Source organism: Salvelinus sp. IW2-2015, linkage group LG5, assembly GCF_002910315.2.
Source record: "Salvelinus sp. IW2-2015 linkage group LG5, ASM291031v2, whole genome shotgun sequence".
NCBI lineage: Eukaryota > Metazoa > Chordata > Actinopteri > Salmoniformes > Salmonidae > Salvelinus > Salvelinus sp. IW2-2015.
The window spans coordinates 26,372,658-26,395,854 of record NC_036844.1 but is presented as its reverse complement, the minus strand read 5'-3'; the positions used below and the strand labels follow the sequence as shown (position 1 = coordinate 26,395,854).

The following is a 23,197-nucleotide window of genomic DNA, read 5'->3' as shown; positions in this document are numbered from 1 at the left end:
ACTCGTGAGAAGTTTTAATCATTTATATACCCTTTTAAAAGCCATATTTGGTTGTGTGTTTGTAAACTCAAACTATCAAAAATCATTTTTCTGCCTTCCTTACTGACACACTGCTATTAACCCTTTCTATGCAATTTCAAGTTCCTCTCGCCCCTAAATATCTATTACACTACTATTCTATCGGGCCCTGTCCATGGGCCCTATCTGTCTCTTGTCCACGGGCCCTACCTGTCTCTGTCCATGGGCCCTGTATGTCTCTGTCACGGGCCCTATCTCTCTGTCCACGGGCCCTATCTGTCTTGTCCACGGGCCCTATCTGTCTCTGTCCACGGGCCCTATCTGTCTCTGGGGTCCACGGGCCCTATCTCTCTGTCCACGGGCCCTATCTGTCTCTGTCCACGGGCCCTATCTGTCTCTGTCACAGGCCCTATCTGTCTCTGTCCACGGCCCATCTGTCTCTGTCCACGGGCCCTATCTGTCTCTGTCCACGGGCCCTATCTGTCTCTTTCCAACGGCCCCTATCTGTCTCCTGTCCACGGCCCTATCTGTCTCTGTCCACGGGCCCTATCTGTCTCTGTCCACGGGCCCTATCTGTCTCTAGTTCCACGGGCCCTATCTGTCTCTGTCCACGGGCCCTATCGCTCTCTGTCCACGGGCCCTATCTGTCTCTGTCCACGGGCCCTATCTCCCTCGCCTCCGCACGGGCCCTATCGTCTCTGTCCACGGGCCCTATCTGTCTCTGTCCACGGGCCCTATCTGTCTCTGTCCACGGGCCTATCTGTCTCTGTCCACGCCCTACTGTCCTCTGTCACGGGCCCTATCTGTCTCGTCCACGGGCCCATCTGTCCCTGTCCACGGGCCCCTCCCACCCCTATCTCTCCTGTCCACGGCCCACCTTCCACGGCCCTATCTGTCCCTGTCCACGGCCCTCACGTGCCACTGGCTCCTGTATGTCTCTGTCCACGGTCCCTATCTCTCTGTCCAGCCCTATCTGTCTCTGTCCACGGGCTCTATCTGTCTCTGTCCACGGGCCCTATCTGTCCCTGTCCATGGGCCCTGTATCTCTCTGTCCACGGGCCCTATCTGTCTCTGTCCACGGGCCCTATCTGTCCCTGTCCACGGGCCCTGTCTGTCCCTGTCCACGGGCCTTATCTGTCTCTGTCCACGGGCCCTGTCTGTCTCTGTCCACGGGCCCTATCTGTCTCTGTCTATGGGCCCTGTATGTCCCTGTCCACGGGCCCTATCTGTCTCTGTCCACGTGTCCTGTATGTCCCTGTCCACGGGCCCTATCTGTCCCTGTCCACAGGCCCTATCTGTCCCTGTCCACAGGCCCTATCTGTCCCTGTCCACAGGCCCTATCTTCCATGTCCACGGGCCCTATCTATCCCTGTTCCACAGGCCCCATCTGTCCCTGTCCATAGGCCCTATCTGTCCCTGTCCACAGGCTCTATCTGTCTCTGTCCGCAGGCCCTATCTGTCACTCCTCCACAGGCCTTATCTGTCCCTGTCCACAGGCCTTATCTGTCCCTGTCGATGGACCCTGTCTGTCCCTGTCGATGGGCCCTGTCTGTCCCTGTCCTACGGGCCCTATCTGTCCTGTCTAGGGCCCTGTATGTCCTCTGCTCACGGCCCTATACTGTCCCTGTCTACATCTTTCTTCTCTACGACAGCTCTGTCTGATCTCTGTCGTCGGCCCTGTATGTCCCTGTCCATGGGCCCTGTTTTGTCTATCTGTCCTTCAGCACTGGGCCTTATCGTGTCTCTGTTCCATGGGCCCTATCTGTCCCTGTCCACGGGCCCTATCTGTCTCTGTCCACGGGCTTTATTCTGTCTCTGTCCACGGGCCCTATCTGTCCCTGTCCACGGCCCTATCTATCTCTGTCCACGGGCCCTATCTGTCTCTGTCCACGGGCCCGTTATCTGTCTCTGTCCACGGGCCCTATCTGTCTCTGTCCACCGGCCTCTATCTGTCTCCTGTCCACAGGCCCTATCTGTCCTGTTCGCGGCACGCGGCTAGTCTGTGCCTCTGGCTCCACGGCCCTTATCTGTCTCCTGTCCGCGGCCTTCATGTTCTCTGTCCACGGGGCCCTGTCATCTGTCTCTGTCCACGGGCCCTATTCTGTCTCCTGTCCACGGGCCCTATCTGTCTCTGTCCACGGCCCTATCTGTCTCTGTCACGGGCCCTATCTGTCCTCCACGGGCCCTATCGCTGTCACTCGTGCCACGATCTGTCCACGGGCCCTATCTCTGTCTCTGTCCTACGGGCCCTATCCCTTGTGCCCTACTGTCTGGTCTCTGTCCCTACTGTCCCCTAATCTGTCTCTGTCCACGGGTCCTATACTTTCCTGTCCATGGGCCCTGTCTGTCTCCTGTCCACGTGCCCTGTCTGTCTCTGTCACGGGCCCGTACTGTCTCTGTCCACGGCCCTGTCTGTCTCCTGTCACGGGCCCCGTCTGTCTCTGTCCAGTGGGTCCATCATCTTCCCTGTCCTGGGCCCTGTCCGTCTGCTGTCCACGGGCCCTGTCTGTCTCTGTCCTCGGGCCCCGTCTGTCTCTGTCCACGGCCCCGTCTGTACGCATGGGCCCTGTCTGTCTCTGTCCACAGGCCCTGTCGTGTCGTCCACTGGGCCCGGGCCGTCTGTCTCTGTCCACGGGCCCTATCTATCTCTGTCTATGGGCCCTGTATGTCCCTGTCCACGGGCCCTATCTGTCTCTGTCCACGTGTCATGTCTGTCTCTATCTACAGGCCCTGTATGTCTCTGTCTACGGGCCCTGTTTGTCTCTGTCCATGGGTCCTATCTGTCCTGTCCACATGCCTTGTCTGTCTCTGTCCACGGGCCCTGTCTGTCCCTGTCCACGGGCCCTATCTGTCTCTGTCTATGGGCCCTGTATGTCTCTGTCCACAGGCCTCGTCTAATAAAGCTGTGTGTTAACTGTTTTCATTGCAGAGCCCCAGTTGAAAGGCATCGTGACCAGGCTGTACAGTCAGCACGGATACTACCTGCAGATGCATCCGGATGGCACCATGGACGGCACAAGGGACGAAAGCAGCTCCTTCTGTAAGGTGTGTGTGTGTGTGTGTGTGTGTGTGGTGTGGTGTGTGTGTGTGTGTGTGTGTGTGTGTGTGTGTGTGTGTGTGTGTGTGTGTGTGTGTGTGTGTGTGTGTGTGTGTGTGTGTGTGTGTGTGTGCTTGTAGCATGGTTGGTGTGTGTGTGTGTGTAGGATGGTTGGTGTGTGGTACGTAGTGAATGAAATAATGAATGAGTGAATGAATAATGAATTACATTTTATTTTCATGTCAAATTGCCAATTGGCAACCGATCCCTTAAGGATCTTTCTTCAGGATTGGTGGGTCCCCTGCGGGACGGTTGAGCTAACTTGGCTAATGCGATTAGCATGAGGTTGTAAGTAAAATTTCCCAGGACATAGACATAGCTTAAATTCTTGTTAACCTTCACGAGCCTCTACCCCGGATCCGGGAGCACCCCCCACACCCCCCACACACTAATTAGCATACCCTAGCATAGCTTCAAAAGTAGATAGTAGCATCTAAATATCATAAATCACAAGTCCAAGACACCAGATGAAGATTACACATCTTGTGAATAAAGCCACCATTTCAGATTTTTTAAAAATGTTTTACAGGGAAGACAAAATATGTAAATCTATTAGCTAAACACGTTAGCAAAATACACCACTATTCTAACTCCATCAGTTTCTTACTCCTTCAGGTGCTATCACCAATTCGGCTCAACTAAGATATTGATAATCCACTAACCAAGAAAAAACCTCTTCAGATGACAGTCTGATAACATATTCATGGTATAGGATAGTTTTGTTAGAAAAAAGTGCATATTTCAGGTAGAAATCACAGTTTACAATTGCACCGACCATCGCAAATCGACTAGAATTACTAGATAGAGCAACGTGTATGACCAATTTACTCATCATAAAACATTTCATAAAAATAGACAAAGCATAGCAATGGAAAGACCCAGTTCTTGTGATTTCAGACCATATTTCAGATTTTCTAAGCGTTTTTCAGCGAAAACACAATAAATCGATAAGTTAGCATACCACATGAACAAACGTTACCAGAGCATCGATTCCAGCCAAAGAGCGCTATAACGAATCACCGCCAAAATATATTAATTTTTTCACTAACCTTCTCAGAATTCTTCCGATGACACTCCTGTAACATCATTTTACAATATACATATACAGTTTGTTCGAAAAGGTGCATATTTAGCCAACAAAAACCGTGGTTACACAATAAAAATACTAGGAAATCAAGCCTCAATATGTCTGACGTCATCTATCAAGTGATCTAGTTTAATTGAAAGCTAATCATATACTTGACAAAAAAATACAGGGGTTGACAGCAATCGAAAGACAAATTAGTTCTTAATGCAACCGCGATTTACATTTTTTAAAATTATCCTTACTTTTCAATACAGGTTGGCCAAGTGAAGCTATACCAAACAAAATGGCGAATTATGCGTTTAAAATATTTCGACAGAAACAGCTGTTCTTCCATCATATTCTTGGGCAATGTATCCTTTCTATTGTTATAAACGTCTTTTGGTCGATAGATGTCCTCTGTCCTTCGAAATGTTCACACCAACGACCGACTCCCTAAAACGTGTGTCCACAACTTTCAGAACGCCACAACAAAGAAATTTCCTCAAAATCGCACTAAACGGATATAAATTGATATAAAACGGCTCAAATTAACTACATTATGATGTTTTTAACAACTATAACGACTGAAAACATGACCGGAGAAATATTGCTGGTTAGAAAACGATTTGGAACGAGGCATGTCCGATGGCCTTCACGCTTGAGGCGCAAGTTGAGAAAGAGGGGTCTCTGTACATTTTTGTCATTTATAATGGCTGTGAAACGTCCCATCGACTTCATTGAAAACGTGATGACGTACAGACACCCAGAGGAAGACGCTAGGCAGTGTCGGTTCCTTCATAGCATTCACTGTGGCCTTATAAACAGACCCCAGATCAGAGGTAAAAATTTCTGAAATCTAACCCTGTCATGAAAAGTGCTGTAGAAATTGTTCTGTACCACTCAGAGACAAAATTCCAACTTCTATAGAAACTAGAAGGTGTTTTCTATCCAATAATAACAATAATATGCATATTGTACGATCAAGAATTTAGCACGAGCGCAGTTTAATTTGGAGACACAAATATGCTAATGCGGAACAGCACCCCCTATAGTGCAAAGAAAATCTAACTGCCCTGTCCAGTTTACAGTAGCTACTACAGTGAAACAATAGCATGCTATTGTTTGATGAGAGTGCACAGTTTTGAACATGAAAAGTTATTAATAAACAAATTAAGCACATTTGGGAAGTCTTGATACAACATTTTGAACATAAATGCAATGGTTCATTGGATCAGTCTAAAACGTTGCAAATACACTGATGCCATCTAGTGGCCAAAATCTAAATTGCACCTGGGCTGGATTAATACATTATGGCCTTTCTCTTGCATTTCAAACAGAATGGTACAACAACAACAAAAAACTGTTGTTTTTTTCTTTGTATTATCTTTTACCAGATCTAATGTGTTACATTCTCCTACATTCCTTTCACATTTCCACAAACTTCAAAGGGTTTCCTTTCAAATGGTACCAATAATATGCATATCCTTGCTTCAGGGCCTGAGCTACATGCAGTTAGATTTGGGTTTGTAATTTTAGGCGAAAATTGAAAAAAGGGGCCCATCGTTTTAAACCCGCTCTGGTACAAAGAGAAGATTAAAGCGTGAGACATATAGGCCTACACTCAATTTATATACATACGTGCACTTTGTTATATGTCTGGATTTAATTAAATGTAATTATAGGTGACCCTTTTTCTTTTATTCCAGGCTTTATAAAAAATTCAGCAAACAGAAATACACAATGGACAAAAAAACATTTTAATTTCTCCTCATGGCTCAGCCACATAATACCAGGAAATATCTGGTTGGCTTTCCGGAAAAAGGATAAGCGTATATCGTGGTAGAAAGGGCAATAGAGGATGAAATTAATTTAATTCTCTATCTCCTCGAAGTCACAGTAGTTAGTTACATAGTATTTCCTCCTCCATTTAACCATTATACTGACCTGTTTCAATAAGCAGGGGCAATATCCCTGATCTTACTTACCTGTACACATAGCGATCTCTTGCTTTTAGGTAGGTTATACATAATATATCCCTCAAACACYAATTCACCCTTAATCAAACAAAAGGTTCTCAATTTGGGTTTATGATTAATATCCTCCACCCATTTCTTTTAATATGGCATCATCAGTTGTTTTTTAATAGCATCTATGTCTCCCTTAATTTGGTGTTRATACAAATGTTCACAGTCAGACTGTTGGAAAAGGTCKGACATTTCAGTTCTCAGGCRCCCCCYATGGAGAGATCCCATTGAAAAACCTTGCTGGCTGTTCTGACAGTTGGCATATCAATCAGTCTATTCCAAAGTCTCACCATACATGCCTTCCATCTCATCTCATAGGGTTCCCAGCCAATGTCTTCAGTTATTGCCAATATAGGTGCAAACTTGTGGATGCCTAAAAAAATAACGTACTGCTCTGTTATGCTCTGTTATGTTTTTGAGATACCTCGTAGCACCCCACACTCCTGCTGACAGGACACTCGCATGTCTGATACAGTCTGAAATACGTAGTAAAACCAATATATTTGAGTGTTTTTGTTTTTCCTAGAACTTCCCCAAGAGTTCTACTTCCTGAGTCGGCTAGGTAAGATGTTCTGTATAGAAAGGTCAAATGTTCATCAAAATAAAGACCCAAATATTTATAATCGCTAGTAAACTCAATAATTTCTTTACCAAAACAAAACTGAAAAACATGAGAATGGCTGACCAAGAAAACTTCCAAAACGACTAATTCGAAGTAAAAAGGAGTTGGTGAACTCGACAAAAAAAGGCAGAGTGATTTATTTTTGCTCACTTTAATCAATTGTACAGGATGCGAACAGATGACTGACATTTTTACGTTTTGTCTTCCTCAGAATTAGCCTTGTTGGTAAGCTATTCTCATTGTTGCTAAGCACCCTTCATTTATTTTGTTTGCTGATTCACGAAGGCCCACTTGAAAACTGAAAAACACTTCTCCTAGTACCAGGTTTACTAAAATGCATTATCTGTGTTTTTTTCTATTCACACCAATTGACTGCAAATAATAACATTTTCTGCAGGTCTTGTTCAGTTTCTGCCGTCAAAATAATATCAGCATATAAGAGTATACTTAACATTTCATCATCATATCTTATTCCAATATTTAACTGTTTAATTTATTTCGCCAAATCATTAATAAACATAACAAACGGAGTGGGTGATAAGGTGCCCCCTTGTTTTACACCCGGGGGCATGGGAAACCAATCTGTATCATATTTTTWGCACGCACACAGGCATTTGATGCTTTGTAGAGAGACTAGATTGCGTGATAAAATMTCCCATCAATCCCTGTCTTTAGCAATCTATAGACTAAAATATACTTATTTTCTGGAAATCAATGCAACATGCAGAAGTAGGCTTATTTCCCTGTAATCTATTTCTGACTATTGTGCAGGCCGAGAAGATACGGTCGATACAGACTCTGGATTTATGACAACCATTTTMTTCTTCCACCAGAATGTTTAGATCCTCCAAAAATGTATTAACCTGCTGAATATAATTTATAGACTGTATTTAGTAAACTTATGCTTTTATAGTTCAGTTGCACTCTCTTTTGAAGATTTGGGAATGGGATTCACTATAGACTAACTGTATACCAAGTGGATGGCAGTATACTGTATTCAAAACAAATTTGGAGCAAACAATTTAGAACTTCAATTAATTGAGGAGCTTTTAAAACATCATTAAGTAGTTCAACAATGCCAAAAGCTTTCCATTTTTTGCAGCATCAATCGCCTTCTTAACTTCTACCAAGGACAACTCCTTCACTTAGGTACGGGTTGCATATATTTTGTTTTCAAGTTTAGTTTTCAGGGAACATGTGTCTTTATAAAAGTATTCCTTACTATAATCTGTCATATTTTCATTACCTGACAACAAACTTGCAAACCCCTTCTCCCACTCATGAAGTATCTGTGTGATATCGGAGTTCAACCCCTGATGCTCTTCCCTGACTTCCATTGGAATTATCGTATGACGTTTTGGCCCCAACTTATTTATTTGGTTCCAGAACTTTAGAGGATTTSTTGTCTGTATCTCCMCTCTGATATCTCAGTTTGAATAGACCGTCTATTATCTTAAATAACTTTCTAAAATGTTATCTTGTATTCCTGTCTTTACAATGTAGAAATAAGTGCTCAGCCTTGCGCATTACAGWCCATAGGTCCCTTAACTCATCATGTCCATGTCTAACAGAACACAGAGGGTGTTCTTTAATGGAAGATTCAGGAATTCCCCAAGGCTGCTGTCTAGGCCCATTACTTTGTTCAATCTTTACTAATGAATTGCCACTGGTTTTGAGCAAAGCCAGAGTGTCTATGTATGCGGAGGACTCAACACTATACATGTTAGCTACTACTGCGACTGAAATGACTGCAACACTTAACAAAGAGCTGCAGTTAGTTTCAGAGTGGGTGGCAAGGAATAAGTTAGTCCTAAATACTTCTAAAACTAAAAGCATTGTATTTGGGACAAATCATTCACTAAACCCTAAACCTCAACTAAATCTTGTAATAAATAATGTGGAAATTGAGCAAGTTGAGGTGAATAAACTGCTTGGAGTTACCCTGGATTGTAAACTTGCATGGTGAAAACATACTGATACAACAGTAGCTAAGATGGGGAGAAGTATTTTAATTACATTTTCTATTTCACCTTTATTTAACCAGGTAGGCCAGTTGAGAACAAGTTCTCATTTACAACTGCAACCTGGCCAAGATAAAGCAAAGCAGTGCGACAAAAACAACAACACAGTTACACATAAACAAACGTACAGTCAATAACCCAATAGAAAAATCTATGTACAGTGTGTGGAAATGTAGAAGAGTAGGGATAATAAATAGGCCATAGAGGCAAAATAATTACAATTTAGCATTAACACTGGAGTGATAGATGAGCAGATGATGATGGGCAAGTAGAGATACTGGGGTGCAAAAGAACAAGATGTCCATGATAAGGCCATGCTCTATCTTCTTGACAGCATTGTCAACAAGGCAGGTCCTACAGGCCCTAGTTTTGTTGTACCTGGACTACTGTTCAGTCATGTGGTCAGGTGCCACAAAAAAGGACTTCCAAAAATTGCAATTGCTTCAGAACAGGGCAACACGGCTGGCCCTTGGATGCACACAGAGATACCACAGAGGTGTTGACATGTTGAATGCACCGAGCTGTCTGTTTGAACAACTGGCGCACAACTCGGACAACCATGCATACCCCACAAGACATGCCACAAGAGGTCTCTTCACAGTCCCCAAGTCCAGAACAGACTATGGAAGGCGCACAGTAGTAAATAGAGCCATGACTACATGGAACTCTATTCCACATCAAGTGACTCATGCAAGCAGTAAAATTAGATTTAAAAAACAGATCAAAAAACACCTTATGGAACAGCGGTGACTGTGAAGCAACACAAACACAGGCACAGACACATGCATACACACACACGACACGATAGAATACGCACTATACACACACGGAAACATAGATTTTGTACTGTATATATGTGGTAGTGGTGGGGTAGGGGCCTGAGGGCACACAGTCTGTGAATGTATTGTAATGCTTTTAAAATTGTATAAACTGCCTTAATATTGCTGGAACCCAGGAAGAGTAGCTGCCTTGGCAGGAACTAATGGGGATCTATAATAAACCCCAGGAAGAGTAGCTGCCCTGGCAGCAGCTAATAGGGATCCATAATAAACCCCAGGAAGAGTAGCTGCCTTGGCAGGAACTAATGGGGATCCATAATAAATACAAATACAAAAATTCCAATAAGGCTTGTTCGGCTTGTAAACTTAGTCACATCCTTTTCCCCCCCATTTCAGAATATATGATATCACAAAATGTTTCATACCAGAAGTATAATCAATTTTTGTATAGTTTGCAGAGTTTCTATGAGTTCTGACAGAGCTCTGCGTGATATTTCATAAAATAGAAAATAATTTGGCACATTTATTTTCTTACATTTAGGCTTATATGGGGGTATGTTTAATTTGCCCTGAGTGATGCACAGTAATACCTGTTTGAGAAAGTTCATGGCCAACGGAAAAAGGTCATAACAATAAAAGAGAATGATCAGGTCATATTTTTTAATTCAATTGAGTGTTGTGTGGTGTGTGTGTGTGTGGTGTGTGTGTGTGTGTGTGTGTGTTGTGTGTGTGTGTGTGTGTGTGTGTGTGTGTGTGATGATGTGTGTGTGTGTGTGTGTGTGTGTGTGTTTGTGTGTGTGTGTGTGTGTGTGTGTGTGTGTGTGTGTGTACTCACTATGTGGGGTATGTGTGTGTGTACTCACTATGTGGGATATGTGTGTGTGTACTCACTAGTGGTGGGTATGTGTGTGGTGTGGTGGTGTGTGTGTGTGTGTTGTGTGTGTTTGTGTGGTGTGTGTTGTGTGGTGTGGTGTTAGTGTGTGTGTGTGTGTGTGTGTGATGTGTGTGTGGTGGTGTGTTAATAAGTAAGTAAGTAAGATAAGTAATATGTGGTGTAAAGTCTCTGTGTGTTTGGCACATTCTGACCAGACACCAAGGAATTGTATATTTCATCTGTTCTGGTCACTGGCACCAGTTGATTGCTCATTCAACAACTGCTTGAACAGGCTATTGGTGTCTGTGTGATGACTGGGCCTATTCTCTTACAGCGATACTAGATACTGGTATATCGCTGGCCTACAGACATATCTACCTTACCCACAAAGACAACACACAACTCAATGTATCACCCATCACTCCATTCACCACTGACATCAATTCATGCAGTAGATATACTATTCTATCCATGTATCTTTCAGATATACTATATATTCTATTCCACATGCTGTCCATAATGGCTATACATCCCATCATGTATGTATAGCACGTCTTTACATACACTTAGGTTGGATCATTAAAACTCGTTTTTCAACCACTCCACAAATTTCTTGTTAACAAACTAGTTTTTGGCAAGTCGGTTAGGACATCTACTTTGTGCATGACACAAGTAATTTTCCAACAATTGTTTACAGGCAGATTTATTTCACATATAATTCACTGTATCACAATTCAAGTTAGTCAGAAGATTACATACACTAAGTTGACTGTGACATTAAACAGATAGGAAAATTCCAGAAAATTATGTCATAGCTTTTAGAAGCCAAATGGAGGTGTACCTGTGGATGTATTTCAAGGCATAACTTCAAACTCAGTGCCTCTTTGCTTGACATCATAGGAAATCAAAAGAAATCAGCCAAGACCTCCACATGTCTGGTTCATCCTTGGAAGCAATTTCCAAACGCCTTGAAAGGTACCACGTTCATCTGTACAAACAATAGTATGCAAGTATAAACACCATGGACCACGCAGCCATCATACCGCTCAGAAGGGAACGTATGTTCTGGCTAGAATTGAACGTACTTTGGTGCGAAAAGTGCAAATCAATCCCAGAACAACAGCAAAGGACCTTGTGAAGATGCTGGAGGAAACAGGTACAAAAGTATCTATATCCACAGTAAAACAAATCTTATATCGAAATAACCTGAAAGGCCGCTCAGCAAGGAAGAAGCCACTGCTCCAAAACCGCCATAAAAAAGCCAGACTACGGTTTGCAACTGCACATGGGGACAAAGATCGTACTTTTTCGAGCAATGCCTTCTGATGAAACAAAAATAGAACAGTTTGGCCGTAATGACCATCATTATGTTTGGAGGAAAAAGGGGGAGGCTTTGCAAGCCGAAGAACACCATCCCAACCGTGAAGCACGGGGGTGGCAGCAGCATGTTGTGGGGGTGCTTTGCTGCAGGAGGGACTGGTGCACTTCACAAAATATATGGCATCATGAGGATGGAAAATTATGTGGATATATTGAAGCAACATCTCAAGACATCAGTCAGGAAGTTACAGCTTGGTCGCAAATGGGTCATCCAAATGGACAATGACCCCAAGCATGCTTCGAAAGTTGTCGCAAAATGGCTTAAGGACAACAAAGTCAAGGTATTGGAGTGGCCATCACAAAGCCCTGATCTCAATCCTATAGAAGATTTGAGGGCAGAACTAAAAAAGTGTGTGCGAGCAAGGAGGCCTACAAACCTGACTCAGTTAAACCAGCTCTGTAAGGAGGAATGGGCCAAAATTCACCCAACTTATTGTGGGAAGCTTGTGGAAGGCTACCCGAAATATTTGACCCAAGTTAAACCATTTAAAGGCAATGCTACCAAATACTAATTGAGTGTATGTAAACTTCTGACCCACTGGGAATGTGATGAAAGATATAAAAGCTGAAATAAATAATTCTCTCTACTATTATTCTGACATTCACATTCTTAAAATAAAGTGGTGAATCTAACTGACCTAAGACAGGGAATTTTTACCAGGATTAAATGTCAGGAATTGTGAAAAACTGAGTTTAAATGTATTTGGCTAAAGTGTATTTAAACTTCCGACTTCAACTGTGTATATACTGTATATATATATATATTTATACATAACAAGTTTGGACACACCTAATCATTCAAGGGTTTTTCTATATTTTTACTATTTTATACATTGTAGAATAATAGTGAAMACATCAAAACTATGAAATAGCACATATGGAATCGTGTAGTAACCAAAAAAGAGCTAAACAAATCCAAATATTTTGTAGATTTTAGATTCTTCAAAGTAGCCACGCTTTGTCTTGATGACAGCTTTGCACACTCTTGGCATTCTCTCAACCAGCTTCACCTGGAATGCTATTCCAACAGTCTTGAAAGAGTTCCCACATATGTTGAGCACTTGGCTGCTTTTCCTTCACTCTGCGGTTCAAGTCATCCCAAACCATCTCAATTGGGTTGAGGTCAGGTGATTGTGGAGGCCAGATCATCTGATGCAGCATTCCATCACTCTCCTTTTTGATCAAATAGCCCTTACATAGCCTGGAGGTGTGTTGGGTCATTATCCTGTTGAAGAACAAATGATAGTCCCACTAAGTCTAATGTCCGTTGCTCATGTTTCTTGGCACAAGCAAGTCTCTTCTTATTATTGGTTATCTTTAGTAGTGGTTTCTTTGCAGCAATTCGACCATGAAGGCCTGATTCACGCAGTCTCCTCTTAACAGTTGATGTTGAGATGTGTCTGTTACTTGAACTCTGTGAAGCATTTATTTGGGCTGCAATTTCTGAGGCTGGTAACTCTAATGAACTTATCCTCTGCAGCAGAGGTAACTGTGGGTCTTCCTTTCCCGCGGCGGTCCTCATGAGAGCCAGTATCATAGCGCTTGATGGTTTTTGCGACTGCACTTGAAGAAACTTTAAAAGTTCTTGACATTTTCTGGATTAACTGACCATATCTGAAAGTATTGATGGATTGTCATTTCTCTTTACTTATTTTAGCTGTTCTTGCCATAATACGGACTTGGTCTTTTACCAAATAGGGCTATCTTCTGTATACCACCCATCCCTTTTCACAACACAACTGATTGGCTCAAACGTGCTAAGAAGGAAAGAAATTCCACAAATTAACTTTTAACAAGGCACACCTGCTAATTGAAAAGCATTCCAGGTGACTACCTCATGAATCTGGTTGAGAGAATATCAAGAGTGTGCAAAGCTGGCCTCAAGGCAAAGGGTGGCTACTTTGAAGAATCTAAAATATATTTAGATTTGTTTAACACTTTTTTGGTTACTACATGATTCCATATGTGTTATTTCATAGTTTTGATTTCTTCACTATTATTCTGTAGAAAATACTAAAAAAAAAAAATTAAGAAAAACCCTTGAATGAGTAGGTGTTCTAAAACTTTTGACCAGAATATTTATATATATATTATACTCCGGACTCTGACATTGCTCGTCCTAATATCATCCTAATATTTCTATATTTTTTAATTCCATTATTTTACTTTTAGAGTCGTGTTTATTGTTGTGTATTGTTAGATATTACTGCATATTACTACATCCGCAATAACATCTGTTAAATATGTGTATGTAACCAATACAATTGTATTTTATTTTATTTGACGGTACATGGGGTATGGTAAAAGAACAATAAAAAGACACTTCCCACTGAGCACAGACGTCATTTGATGTAATTTTGATGGAGTTGTCAACTAACATCAATTCAACGTGAAATCAACAAAGAACATTCACCATGTCATTGGATTTAGGTTCAAAGTTGGGTGAAAAAAACACAAAATTCTCTTCCGTTGATGACTTTGCAAAATTCAACGTTATCACATAGATTGTTTTTGAAATGACGTGGAAACATCAATCAGTTTTTGCACAGTGGGTTAGCACACAATTTGAAACATTCATTCAGTGTTACTCTCTCAATTTGAAACACTGAAACATTCAATACTACACTTTCAATTTGAAACACTGAAACATTCAGTATTACTCTCTGAATTTGAAACACTGAAACATTCAATACTACACTTTCAATTTGAAACACTGAAACATTCAATACTACACTTTCAATTTGAAACACTGAGACATTCAGTATTACTCTCTCAAATTGAAACACTGAGACATTCAGTATTACTCTCTCAATTTGAAACACTGAAAACATTCAGATTACACCTTCATTTAAACACTGAAACATCAGTATTACTCTCTGAATTGAAACACTGAAACATTAAGTATCACCACCTTCAATTTGAAACACTGAGACATTCAGTATTACTCTCTCAAATTGAAACACTGAGACATTCAGTATTACTCTCTCAAATTGAGAACACTGAGACATTCAGTATAACTCTCTCAATTTAAACACGAAACATCAGTATTACACCTCAATTTGAAAAACTGAAACATTCAGTATTACTCTCTCGATTTGAAACACTGAAACATTCAGTATTACACCTTCAATTTGAAACACTGAGACATTCAGTATTACTCTCTCAAATTGAAACACTGAGACATTCAGTAGTTACTCTCTCAAATTGAAACACTGAGACATTCAGTATTACTCTCTCAATTTGAAACACTGAAACATTCAGTAATACTCTCTCAATTTAAACACTGAAACATCAGTATTACTCTCTCAATTTGAAACACTGAGACATTCAGTATTACTCTCTCAATTTGAAACACTGAAACATTCAGTATTACTCTCTCAATTTGAAACACTGAGACATTCAGTATTACTCTCTCAAATTGAAACACTGAGACATTCAGTATTACTCTCTCATTTGAAACACTGAAACATTCAGTATATCACCTTTCAAATTTGAAACACTGAAACATTCAGTATTACTCTCTCGATTTGAACACTGAAACAATCAGTATTACACCTTCAATTTGAAACACTGAACATTCAGTATACTCTCTCAAATTGAAACACTGAGACATTCAGTATTACTCTCTCAAATTGAAACACAGAGACATTCAGTATTACTCTCAATTTGAAACACTGAAACCATTCAGTATTACTCTCTCAAATTGAAACACTGAGACATTCAGGATACTCTCTCAAATTGAAACACTGAGACATCAGTATACTCTCTCAATTGAAACACTGAAACATTCAGATTACTCTCTCAATTTGAAAACACTGAACATTCAGTATTACTCTCTCAATTTGAAACACTGAAACATCAGTATTACTCTCTCAATTTGAAACACTGAGACATTCAGTATTACTCTCTCAATTTGAAACACTGAGACATTCAGTATTACTCTCTCAATTTGAAACACTGAAACAGTTAGTGACAAGCTTAACATGACAAGGTGCAAAAAAATCACTCAACCATGAAATCCTACATACGGTGAGGTCATGTGCAGAGAAGACAGAGGGAAGTAGAGAAAGAAAGAGAGTGAAATGGAGCAATAGAGTAATAAAGAAATAGAGAAGGAGAGATGGAGGGGAGAGAATGGATCAGAAAGAGGGGGAAGGGAAGGGCACAGAGAGGGATGTGTGTGTGTGTTCGAGATGACTGGGCCTGTCCTCAGCTCTCCTCCAGCCCAGCTGTCTGTGTGAGGAGCCGAGTGGAGTGGAGCGTGTGGAGGAGATAGACTAGTCTTTGATTGGGCTGGAGGCTGTTATAGGGTTTTGGCCCGTGGCGACTACGACACTACAGAGTGATGAGTATGAAAGAGAGTGGACAGTAGCATGGTGAGGTAGAGATCCCAACAACAGAGACGTATAGATATGGCTACTTTGTTGATATACTATGACACCATTCTACAGAATATAGTGGTTATGCAATAGGTAAATAAATAACCACTTGAGACATCCTCAAGGACCGCTCACTTTGCAAGTTTTCATTACTTGATTGTATTGTTTATTGACTTCTAATATGGAATATATTTATTTAATGACTTTCAATATTAAGTATTTATTTCACAAAATTCTTATTCAAGTATATTTAGAGATTGGGAAGCCAGATGCCCCCTCACACACAGCAAGATCTACAAATAAACAGACAACCATCACATGTTGACAAAGACATTGTGCTCCTTATTGCAATGGGTATAGGTTTCAGAATAGGTGTGAATTTGATAATGATATTTAGGGGGCACATTTCAAAGTATATGGAAGCAATAATTGTTCCTTTTTCTCTCTCATCTCTACCTTCTCTTTTCCACCCTATCTGTCTTCTAATCTCTCCTCTCTGTTCTCCTATTCTGATGGTTGCATTGGTCTCTTTGTAGAAGAACTCAGTAACACTCCTGAAACCCAGCACACCTCAGAGAGAGTGAGAAGAGACAGGCTAGATAGAAGATAGGCTTGTCCTTTCTCTTCCTTCCTCCCTTCCTTCCTCCCGTCTCTGCTCCTTCCTGCCGTCTATTTCTGCCATCTGTTTGTCATTCAAGCCTCTCTGTTGTTCACGCTCTCTTTCATCTTGGAGAGATTCTCTCTTGTTTTCTCTCGCCATCTCTCCCACATGCTTTCATTCTCTTCCTTTGTGTTTCCTTTGTCTTTCCTCATAGCTGTCTTTAGTGAGGTGTTGCACCCTGAGTAAAGTTGGAGTATGGTAAAGCTGAGGTGACATGATGACAGCACCTCACTCCTATAACACTCAACATCAGGCACGTAGCTCATGTCACTCTGGTTAAGGTTCAGCGAGGTCGCGACCTTTGTGCCTGGGAGGGTTATTTATTTTTTTATTTTTTTATTTAACCTTTATTTAACCAGGTAGGCAAGTTGAGAACAAGTTCTCTTTACAACTGCGACCTGGCCAAGATAAAGCAAAGTAGTGCGACACAAACAATAACACAGAGTTACACATGGAATAAAAACATGTACAGTCAATAACACAATAAAAAAAATACAGTGTGTGCAAACGGCATGAGGAGGTAAGGCCATAGTAGTGAAGTAATTACAATTTAGCAAATTAACACTGGAGTGATAGATGTGCAGATGATGATGTGGAACTAGAAATACTGGTGTGCAAAAAAGTAAATGAAAAAAAATATGGGGATGAGGTAGGTAGTTGGTTGGATCGGCTATTTACAGATGGGCTGTGTACAGCTGCAGCGATCGGTTAGCTGCTCAGATAGCTGATGTTTAAAGTTAGTGAGGGATATGTAAGTCTCCTACTTCAGGGATTTTTGCAATTCATTCCAGTCATTGGCAGCAGAGAACTGGAAGGAAAGGTGGCCAAATAGGAATTGGCTTTGGGGATGACCAGTGAAATATACCTGCTGGAGCGCGTGCTACGGGTGGGTGCTGTTATCGTGACCAGTGAGCTGAGATAAGGCGGAGCTTTACCTAGCAAAGACTTATAGATGACCTGGAGCCAGTGGGTCTGGCGACGAATATGTAGCGAGGGCCAGCCGACGAGAGCATACAGGTCGCAGTGGTGGGTGGTATATGGGGCTTTGGTGACAAAACGGATGGCACTGTGGTAGACTGCATCCAGTTTGCTGAGTAGAGTGTTGGAGGCTATTTTGTAAATGACATCGCCAAAGTCGAGGATCGGTAGGATAGTCAGTTTTACGAGGGTATATTTGGCGGCGTGAGTAAAGGAGGTTTTGTAGGAAGCCGATTCTAGATTWAATTTTGGATTGGAGATGTTTAATATGAGTCTGGAAGGAGATTTTACAGTCTAGCGAGACACCTAGGTATTTGTAGTGTCCACATATTCTAAGTCAGAACCGTCCAGAGTAGTGATGCTAGTCGGGCGGGCGGTTGCGTGCTGCGATCGGTTGAAGAGAATACATTTAGTTTTACTAGCGTTTAAGTGCAGTTGGAGGCCATTGTTGTATGGCATTGAAGCTCGTTTGGAGGTTTGCTAACACAGTGTCCAAAGAAGGGCCAGATGTATACAGAATGGTGTCATCTGTGTAGAGGTGGATCAGGGAATCACCCGCAGCAAGAGCGGGTTATCCAGAGGTGACACATATTACTTCCTATAGAAGACAGCATGGGAAGCTCTGTTTGATTTTCTCTGGATCGGTCTAATGTCAGTCTCATGTTCTAACGTTTATATCTCCTCCCTCCCTCTTTCTGTCCCTCTGCAGCACAGTTCAACTTGATTCCTGTGGGTCTGAGGATCGTGGCGATCCAGGGGGCGAAGACAGGGCTCTACCTGGGCATGAACAGCGACGGGTACATTTACACCTCTGTGAGTCCACATGCTCAACAATACATAAACCAAAAGCAATACTGGACAATCCGTCTCCTATAGTTATGTTCAGGAAATGACTGTGTGGTAATAGAGACACTCCAGTAATAGAGACACTCCGTGAAGCTTTGGGTTGACTCTCTAAATGACAGTTATAATGACAATGTAACGGCTGGAACAGCCATATCAGGAGTCGACCGCTGTTGCTAAATCTCCTCAATTATTGTCTGTGTTGTTGCTGTCCGTGGTGCAGAACTCTGTTCCAGGAGAATGATGTTGCTGTCCATGGGGCTGAAATTGACTTCAATCTGGAGTTGCATATCCTGTGCCATGGGCTTGGATTCCATGGTCCAGTTAAGACACTTAGATATACTGTTGTTTTTTGTGCTTCATGTCCCTGTAGCCTGCAGGCATACATTTGTGTTGAATCTGCGATGTGCAATTTTATGGGGTTGAGGACAGTGTGTATAACAGTGGAGGCTGCTGAGGGGAGGACGGTTCATAATAATGGTTGGAACGGAGCAAATGGAATGGCATCAACCACATGGAAACCTTGTGTTTGATGTACTTGATACCATTCCACTTATTCCGCTCCAAACATTACCAGGAGCCCGTCCTCCCCAACATCCGGTGGTGTATACACAGGAGATGTAATGTTCAGTGTTGTCTCTCTACCAAGCTGAGTACCTGGGTAATAGGTTATACTGTAAGCTCTGTGTGTTTTTAAGGATGGAAGGATCCTGTGCCTTGAGTCTCTAGACAACATAAAACATCTGAATAATAACAAGAAAGTAGTCAATAACAGTACCTACACTGTGCTTGGTGCTACTTTAAGGGGCGGCAGGTATCTTTCCCTTTAATGGACATAGAGTAATAGTATTAGCACACAGAGTAGGTGGAACATTCACTCTCTCGCTGCGTGCTTGTTTGTGTGAGCATTTGTGTATTTTATTTTTACCCTGCCATACGTCATACATAAAATCTGTCAGCATACAGTGCATATAGGGCAGAAACATGAAAGTGTGGAGGGTCACGGAAAACAATCATTTGTTAGTTGTTGAAGCATTGGATGTGTAAGGGTGTAAGAGAGAGAGAGAGAGAGAGAGAGAGAGAAGAGAGAGAGAGAGAGAGAGGGAGAGAGATGAGAGAGAGAGAGAGAGAGAGAGAGAGAGAGAGAGAGAGAGAGAGAAGAGAGTACGAGAGAGAGAGAGAGAGAGAGAGAGAGAAGAGAAGGATGAGAGAGTGAGAGAGACGAATGAGGAGACGAGACAGAGAGCGGATCGAGAGAGTTAGACGAGAAATGATAGAGAGAGACAGTGAGAGAGAGAGAGAGAGAGAGAGAAGAGAGAGACGAGGAATGAGAGAAGGAGTAGAAGGAGAGAGAAGAGACAGAGACGAGACGATGAGAGAGGAGAGAAGAGAGAGAGAGAGAGAGAGAGAGAGAGAGACGAGAGACGAAGTGAAAGGACGAGTAGAGAGAGAGAGTGAGAGAGAGAGAGAGGGAATAAACTTTTGTCTCGTCTCTGTGTGAAACAGAGAAGATTTCGAACAGATCCTGCTTGTACTTTCCCTGCAAACATCCAGTCAGTGTCTTCCTTAAATCCACACACACCACACGATGTCCCTATTTAACCCTTGAGATTGACTGGGTCTCTTTTATATGAATATGATGTTTCATGCAACGTTTTTCATGAGTGGTGATATTATGCTGATCGATGTGTAACCTTATATGTGTGGGGTGTGTGTACATCACACACTGGGTAAGATGGTGTGTGATGTAGTGAGGTATGAAATATGTCATGGTATTTGTTGATGATTGTTGTCAGTGTGTGATCGTTCACAGGTGCCTGCACATGCATGCAAGCCTGTCTGTATGTTCTGTCCAGTATGTCTCTGTCCGTATGTCTCTGTCTCCGTATGTCTCTGTCCGTAGTTCTCCTGTCCGTATGTGCTCTGTCGTACTGTCTCCATCCGTACTCTCCGTCGGTATGTCTCCGTCCGTCATCTCTTGTCCGTATGCTCTCTGTCCGGTATGTCGTCTGTCCGTTGTCTTGTCCGTATGTCTCTGTCCGTTATGGTCTCCCGTCCCCGTAATGTCTTCCGTCCGGTGATGTCTCTGTTCTTGTCGCGGTTTTTTCCGTAGTCCGTTGTTGTGTGTGTACATGCCTGATAGAGGGGGGATGGCACCTCAAGGAGAGTGCATGACAGTGCAGACAAATGTTCTGACCGGGTGACAAACAAGCTCATACTGGGTCACAAGGCTGAGGTGAGTGACAGCAGAGACACACAGAGAACTATGGGGAAAACCTCTGCAGGGCTCTTCCTCTCTCCTCGATCTGTTTCTCTTCACCTTCTCTCTCCTGCCTGTCTCTCTCTACGGTTGTCCCTTCTCCCTCCCCCGTTCTCTTCCCCTGTCCCTGCTCCTTTTCCACCTCTCTTCTTTCTCTCTTCACACCCTCTCTCTCCTAATCCTCCTCTCTCTCTCTTCTCTCCTCGCATCCTCTCTCTTTCCCGCTCTCCTTCTCTTTCTCGTCCCTTCCACCCTCTCTTCTGACTTTGATTTGGTTGTCCTCTCTATGTTCAAGTCAGCTGTTCATTGCAGTAAAAGCGTAAATCAGACAGCCTTGTTCAGAATAGTGAAAGTGCACATAGAGCCAGGAAGAACAGTAAGGAGCTAAGAAAGCCGAACTCAATGACACGGCTCTGTTGTCTCCAGCTATAGAGCCCTCAGCCTCAACTTCCTATACCTGTCAAGGGAGCCCCCAGGAAATGGCTTATTTTTTTTTGTAAAAAAACTACGTACTCCTGCCAGCTCTGTCCTGACCCATTTTATTGGTCACTGTTGTGCTCTGGAAAACCCTCCTGGCAATGAGAGGGGGGGAGATGGTGGTGGAGTAAATGGGGCCGCCCTGGTGGTGTGTGTGTTGGTGTGTGTGTCGTGTGTTGGTGTGTGTGTGTGTTGTGGTGGTGCTGTGTGTGCCATCGCGTGCTGTGTGGCGTGGCGTGGCAAGACACAGGACAGACTAGACAGACAGACAGACAGACAGCACAGACGACAGACAGACAGACAGACAGACAGACAGACAGACAGACAAGACAGACAGACAAGACAGACAGACAGACATGACAGACAGACAGACCAGACAGACAGACAGTACAGACAGACCAACAGAAGACAGACAGACAGACTAGACCAGACAGACAGAGACAACAAGACAGACAGACAACAGTTGGGTGGGAGGTGACACAAATTGAGAGATTCTAAGATTTTACAGTTTATGCAAGTTTCAATGCATGCCAAATCAGGCCTCGTGCATTAAACCGCGAATGATTGCCTTTTAACTGGGTGTGTTTGATCGTGTTGCCATAGTATCCAGTAAAATTGCTTGTGCACATCTTCAATTATAATGCCTATGATACTAATATGCACACTATGGTAACAGAATACTATACGTATTCACGGCAGTGTCTTTTTGCGGCCTTTTACTGTTGATGTTCACTGTACTGTTTTTGCAGACTAAATACTGTAGTATTTACTGTAGTGTACTGTAGTAATACTGAGTATTACAGTTAACTATAGTCAAAAATACTTCCGTAAAAGAAAAACTGTAGTATATGCTATTAGTAATTAATGTAATGTTTTTTTCGGGCCTGTAGTATTTACTGTAATGGTTTTTTGTTTAATTATCTTTGACATAAGAAGAGGAGGCTTTCTCCTGGGAGGTTAGGGTAGCGTAGGAAGGAAGGACGGACAGGAAGAAAGGAGAGGAAGGAAGAAAGCGAAGGAAGGAAGGGAAGGATGAGAAAGGAAGGAGGAAGGAAGACTTGATCTAAATCGTGATATGTTCCAGACTTGGCTCTTTTCTATAACCATGTAGGGAACACCATATATCCGTCTATACTTGACGATGTAAGTTTCTCAACATTTGGGTTGGGAACCAATTGGGATATCTGGGGAGGGGAAATGGGGCAGGGTATAATGCAAATTAACCTTTTGTCACTACAGGGGGTGCTTGTTTCAACTTGACCATTACGTTCCCAAATTACACTACTGCCTCGTACTCAATTCTTGCTCGTAACCATATTGCATATTTATTACTATTGATAGAAAAACAATCTTCTAGTTTCTAAAACCGTTGAATTAAATGTCTGTGGGTCGAACCAGAACTCTTTCTCCATCGAAAATCATGACCAGGACATGCGAAGGTCTGAAAAACTAGGCTCTGTTCTCAGATCAGTTTAAAGCTCTGTGTGTGCCCTATGGGGGTCGAAATGAACTGCACCCGCCTTCCCCTGGATGTTCGTAACAATGAGAAGTGGATGGAGTCCTTACGTATTTCTTCAGAGTTTATAAAAGGGCCATCGGAGTGACATGTCCGTTTTTTTTGGACGTTCGTCCAAGACGCAAGAGTAGGACATCCAGAATGGCAAATGATTGGATTGCTCCACGATAATTACAACGCTCTCCGTTGCGTTTTATTTCGG

General features: G+C 42.6%; 1 protein-coding gene across 1 annotated transcript in view; it reads left to right on the top strand.

Moving 5' to 3' along the window:
• LOC111964129 (fibroblast growth factor 11-like) overlaps nt 1–23,197 on the top strand; it is a 94,314-nt gene that overhangs the window by 38,783 nt on the left and 32,334 nt on the right. The window contains exons 2-3 of the mRNA XM_023987869.2: nt 2,948–3,058; nt 18,609–18,712. Of these exons, the coding sequence (XP_023843637.1) occupies nt 2,948–3,058; nt 18,609–18,712 (215 nt within the window). The remainder of the gene's footprint in view (nt 1–2,947; nt 3,059–18,608; nt 18,713–23,197) is intronic.